This window comes from Centruroides sculpturatus, unplaced genomic scaffold (genome assembly GCF_000671375.1).
Source record: "Centruroides sculpturatus isolate CEXI.00-Female unplaced genomic scaffold, Cexi_2.0 scaffold2132, whole genome shotgun sequence".
Lineage (NCBI taxonomy): Eukaryota > Metazoa > Arthropoda > Arachnida > Scorpiones > Buthidae > Centruroides > Centruroides sculpturatus.
The window spans coordinates 1-5,739 of NW_019386916.1; the positions used below are offsets into that span (position 1 = coordinate 1).

A 5,739-nucleotide genomic window follows, 5' to 3' on the forward strand; every position below is an offset into this window, starting at 1 on the left:
GGGGTGGCGAAACACCCCACTGCACTACCCCAGGGTTTAGGACCAAGTTCCATGGAAATATCCAAAATTTACAACTTTTTTTACAACGATCACTCTCACTGAACTATAAAAATTTCTGACTTTGTTACACCTACTATTACCAAGAAATTAGTCCCCACTGTACTCGGCTAGAGATTGCTTCGGTTAAGCTTATGTATAACAGTGTATTCCGTTGTTCAGCGGAGCGCTTGCTAGCGGATGTGTGAAATATTTAACTTCCTGCTGACGTGTTAGAAGGAACACAACAGCTAGCATTCCGCTAATTAAAATGGATGACATTTTCACTGAAATCTGTTCTAAATGTTTTAAGTATTTGTTCTGAATCTGTCGTAAATCCAAACTCAAGGTTTTTCAGAAATGACTATGATGAACCAGAAGACTCATCATTAATAGCAGCCATCAATTCTAATGAAGAATATAGGGAAGAAAGATATAAAATATCTGGCTACGTGCATGACATCGTGCCAAAATACAGCGACGATGTTTTCAAAAGTCACTTTCGTCTAACAAGAAGCACCATGGAGGTGAGTGACAAAAGATATATTTATTTTGGCTTAATTTTAATCTAATAATGATAATTTTTTAAAATATTTTAACTGTCTCTGTATCTCACATTTACACTCAATTTGAAAACAGGTGTTAGTGAATTGATTAAAAAATAACCAAAAATGTTAAAATACCACCATTCAAATGAATATTTAAATGGTGGTATTTGACTGCATAACAAAACAATTTGTTTTCTGAAACTTTTTCCCACTTTATTAACATTTTATAAAGTTTGGCAAATTTATTAAGGGGAAATTTTAATATAATTTATACTTTTGTGCATGGATTATACATGATTTGTTGGGCTCCCATTTCAAATAATTATAGACCTATATAATTAATGGATTTTTTTCTTTCATTTTTCAAAGCCATAAAGTTTTACAGTTGTGGATGAATAGCAAGATAAATTACTTTTATTTAATAAAACATTTTAGGTTTATGTAGAGAAGTGATAATTCTTTTTTCTTTTAATTTTACACTCGGTGATTATAAAATATATTACTGTTAATTAGAAAAAATAACTAGTTAAAAAGTTTTAAGAATTTTGTTTTGTTAATGTGCCATACTGTAAGGAACTGTGAGGGTCAGGGAATCCTGTACTGTACATATTTCATACTGTTTTAAATTTTATAGATTTACATACTAACTTTTGCATTATTTTTTTCAGATTTTGCTATCTATGCTGCCACAGGAACCAGCAAGGAGAAAAGCACGAATTCCTAAGGAAACATCTGTTTTATTTTCTCTGTGGTTTATGGGGAACCAGGAGAGCTACCGTGGTGTATGTGATCGCTTCGGGTTAGGATTTGCTAGTGGCCACAGAGAATTTACAAAATTCTGTACATCAATCTGTGCCTTGTCAAACTCAATCATTAAGATGCCACAGGGTTTTGAGATTGAGAGAATAAGACAAGGATTTCAGAAACTTAGAGTGAAACCATTTCCAGGAACAATCGGTTGCATCGATGGCACTCATATTGCCTTTTCTGTGAGTAAAGAAGAAAAAAATGATCATATAAATAGAAAAGGTTATCCTAGTGTAGTCCTACAGGCTGTATGTGATCATGAGTTAAAATTTTTGGATGTTTATGCAGGTTGGCCAGGCTCTGCAAATGATGCTAGAGTTTTTAGGAACAGTCCATTATTTAAAAATATGGAAGAGAAAGAGGATTTTATACCTTCAGACTGCCATATTCTTGGTGACTGTGCCTACCCATTAAATAATAAAATAATGACACCATATAGAAACAATGGCCATTTAACAAGAAAGCAGAAGTTATTCAATACAATTCTGAGTTCTACACGAGTCGTAATAGAACAAGCTTTTGCACATCTGTTTGGACGATTTCGGAAGCTAATTTATATCTATGTACGAAGAAGGGAATTTGTTCCAGATGTGATTGTAGCTGCCTGTGTTCTACATAACCTATGTATTATGCATAATGATATTACACCTGGTATATATGATCAACTGGATTTACTTTCTTGCCACAGTACAGAACAGTTTGATGCAGGTATTAATAAAAATGTCAGTGGGGCACATAAAAGGGATCAAATTGCAGATTACCTTTTTAATTTAGAGTGTGCATAACATCTTTATACTGCAAGTCATGACAAAAATAATAATCTTATTTATCTGAATAAATATAAACTATAACAATTGTTATAAAACATTTAATCCATTTTTTGGTTAAATTGTTTTAAGAATTAGCTAAATTTTTGTGTATTGATTTATTAATAACACTTATGATCTACTTGCAGTAAATTAAATTCACATTATTCTCTTAAGAAAAAAATGTACAAATAATTCATGTCAACATTTAGTTTTAAGCAAAAACACATCGCAAATAAAAATTTTATTAACTTGAATTTGTTTTTTGTACATTTTGTAATAATTCAACCAGCTTTTCCAAAACCTGTACTTTCCTAGTCTCCAATTCTTTATGTTCCTGCCATCTTTCGTCTTCTTTCTTCTCTCTCTCCTCTCTCTTCCTATCCCTGCGTTTCATATCTTCAACATACCACAATGGTGGCTCATTCCGACTTCTTTTTCTACTTTTAATTAATTCACTTTTATCTTTTTTTTTCAGAATAGCTGTACAATCATTTCAGGTAAATCCAACTCCACGGGAGCTGGATTTACCTGAACTGTCGAATTTTCAGTACTTATAATGCTGACACGATCTCTGTTTTGGGCACAAGTAATTTCAGTTAGCACCTCTTGAGTACATTCATTCATAAAATTGCTGCTTTTGGAATTAATTTTTGAAAAAGATTTCATGTAATTAATTGGCGGATTGGTGTTATTATTCCTACCAAAAGTTTCATGCAATTCTTTAAAATATTCCCATCTTATTTTGCCTTCTCCAGATGTTTTGTTCTTATCAACATTTTTTCGGTATGTAATCATGAGATTTCTCCACTTGTGATCGCATTCTGAACTTGTAAATGCAAAACCCTCTTTGGATAACTTATCTGCTATTTTAGCCCAAAGCTTTGTTTTGACTACAGGTTTTTGAAAGNAGATTTCTCCACTTGTGATCGCATTCTGAACTTGTAAATGCAAAACCCTCTTTGGATAACTTATCTGCTATTTTAGCCCAAAGCTTTGTTTTGACTAGAGGTTTTTGAAAGTTTTCTTCTAAATCTATTCTACTTGCTATGTACAGTTTTACTGCTGCATGGGTCCATTCTGCTACAAGCAAAATTTAAATTAATTTTTAAGATCTGTTACTTTGGTAAATATTTGAAATCATGTATACACATCACAATTACCTTTACTTTTATTATGTATGCTTTTTGAAGGATCTGGAGAGCCGACCACAACAGGGTTTTCTTGAAGTTCAGTATGGTTGTCATCAATAATGAGAATTTGTTCTCCACATTCTAAACACAATGTCATACAATTTTATTATACTTGCATACAGGTTATCAATTAATTATTTTTCAGATTAAATGCACTTACCAAAAGTTCCATTATTTTCAGAAAATACTTTCCATAACTTTATTTGTCTCCAATTCAGAATATCTGTGCCTTCAGGTAAGCCTAAGTCAGCAGCACTGAATGTCTTCTGAAGTTCTTTAAAATAATTTTTGATATTGGGTGCTGTTCCTAATGAAAATATGAAGCATTTACTAGTTTTAAAACAAAATTATACTCATTAAATAATTAATTACTGATAATTACCTAATATTTTATAATGCCATAGATTGCATTATAAAATATAGGTAATAAAATATACAGTATAAAATGGTTTACTGAAAGTTTCGACATGTGGGTTATATAATGCTATTTATAAAATCTTTTGACGATCAAGTAGCCTACAAAGAAAGATCGGTCGTCAAAAAAGTTTGTATTCTGGAACACAAAGTGAATAAATGGTGTTTTCCTTAAAATTTATTTTTATATAATTACCATTCGACGAAATTCTACAATTGCTAATTATTATATTACTTGATATCTAAAATCAAGATACAAATAAGTAAGAAATTCAGTCAACGTATCTGATATACGAAGACGAAAAGAGACAATTACGCCTATGAAACTCATTCAGCTACACAAAAGTTAAAAATATATTTATTTTTTTACCTGTTCGAAAACTTTCATAAGTTTTTTCATCAATATTTAAAAGAAAATTTCGATTATTTAGTTCAATTAAAACAGTCAAACATGGTGCCGCCATCTTCGCTCGTTGTCTTAGCAAACAGCTAGCGCTTCTCAACCTCGCTAACGAAATTTTGTAAGCGTTTTGAGATGGCGCTGCAAGCGAGCTAAAATATGGAATGAGTTTTAGCACTGCGCTGACATCTTGCTGACGTTTCGCTGAATAACGGAATACGTGGATATAAACACAGTGTTTGCAACATCCGTGCCATAAAGTCACTAGCGAGGTTGAGGCCGATTGTAGCTGCCTGTGTTCTACATAACCTATGTATTATGCATAATGATATTACACCTGGTATATATGATCAACTGGATTTACTTTCTTGCCACAGTACAGAACAGTTTGATGCAGGTATTAATAAAAATGTCAGTGGGGCACATAAAAGGGATCAAATTGCAGATTACCTTTTTAATTTAGAGTGTGCATAACATCTTTATACTGCAAGTCATGACAAAAATAATAATCTTATTTATTTGAATAAATATAAAATATAACAATTGTTATAAAACATTTAATCCATTTTTTGGTTAAATTGTTTTAAGAATTAGCTAAATTTTTGTGTATTGATTTATTAATAACACTTATGATCTACTTGCAGTAAATTAAATTCACATTATTCTCTTAAGAAAAAAATGTACAAATAATTCATGTCAACATTTAGTTTTAAGCAAAAACACATCGCAAATAAAAATTTTATTAACTTGAATTTGTTTTTTGTACATTTTGTAATAATTCAACCAGCTTTTCCAAAACCTGTACTTTCCTAGTCTCCAATTCTTTATGTTCCTGCCATCTTTCGTCTTCTTTCTTCTCTCTCTCCTCTCTCTTCCTATCCCTGCGTTTCATATCTTCAACATACCACAATGGTGGCTCATTCCGACTTCTTTTTCTACTTTTAATTAATTCATTTTTATCTTTTTTTTTCTGAATAGCTGTACATTCATTTTCTTTATTTAACTGTGTACAAGAGGTTTCAGCGGCCACAGGAACTGGATTTACCTGAACTGTCGAATTTTCAGTACTTATAATGCTGACACGATCTCTGTTTTGGGCACAAGTAATTTCAGTTAGCACCTCTTGAGTACATTCATTCATACGATTGCTGCTTTTGGAATTAATTTTTGAAGATGATTTCATGTAATTAATTGGCGGATTGGTGTTAATATTCCTACCAAAAGTTTCATGCAATTCTTTAAAATATTCCCATCTAATTTTGCCTTCTCCAGATGTTTTGCTCTTATCAACATTTTTTCGGTATGTAATCATGAGATTTCTCCACTTGTGATCGCATTCTGAACTTGTAAATGCAAAACCCTCTTTGGATAACTTATCAGCTATTTTAGCCCAAAGCTTTGTTTTGACTACAGGTTTTTGAAAGTCTTCTTCTAAATCTATTCTACTTGCTATTAACAGTTTTACTGCTGCATGGGTCCATTCTGCTACAAGCAAAATTTAAATTAATTTTTAAGATCTGTTACTTTGGTAAATA

General features: G+C 31.6%; 3 protein-coding genes across 3 annotated transcripts; 1 reads left to right on the top strand and 2 right to left on the bottom strand.

Annotated features, from left to right (window-relative positions):
- The first annotated feature begins 781 nt into the window (after positions 1-781).
- On the top strand, positions 782-4,794 carry LOC111615922 (putative nuclease HARBI1). The gene is made up of 2 exons (XM_023357360.1): positions 782-2,042; positions 4,545-4,794. The coding sequence occupies exons 1-2, from the start codon at positions 1,265-1,267 to the stop codon at positions 4,676-4,678; spliced, it is 912 nt and encodes a 303-aa protein (XP_023213128.1). The 5' UTR covers positions 782-1,264; the 3' UTR covers positions 4,679-4,794.
- LOC111615925 lies at positions 3,320-4,420 on the bottom strand. Its single transcript, XM_023357363.1, has 3 exons — positions 4,175-4,420; positions 3,551-3,697; positions 3,320-3,471 (listed from the first exon to the last, which is right to left on the bottom strand). Exons 1-3 carry the CDS (start codon positions 4,266-4,268, stop codon positions 3,338-3,340), a joined length of 375 nt encoding a protein of 124 aa, XP_023213131.1. The 5' UTR covers positions 4,269-4,420; the 3' UTR covers positions 3,320-3,337.
- A 117-nt stretch (positions 4,795-4,911) lies between the features above and the next one.
- Positions 4,912-5,712, bottom strand: LOC111615923. Its single transcript, XM_023357361.1, has one exon. It carries the CDS (start codon positions 5,514-5,516, stop codon positions 4,947-4,949), a length of 570 nt encoding a protein of 189 aa, XP_023213129.1. The 5' UTR covers positions 5,517-5,712; the 3' UTR covers positions 4,912-4,946.
- Between the last annotated feature and the right edge of the window lie 27 nt (positions 5,713-5,739).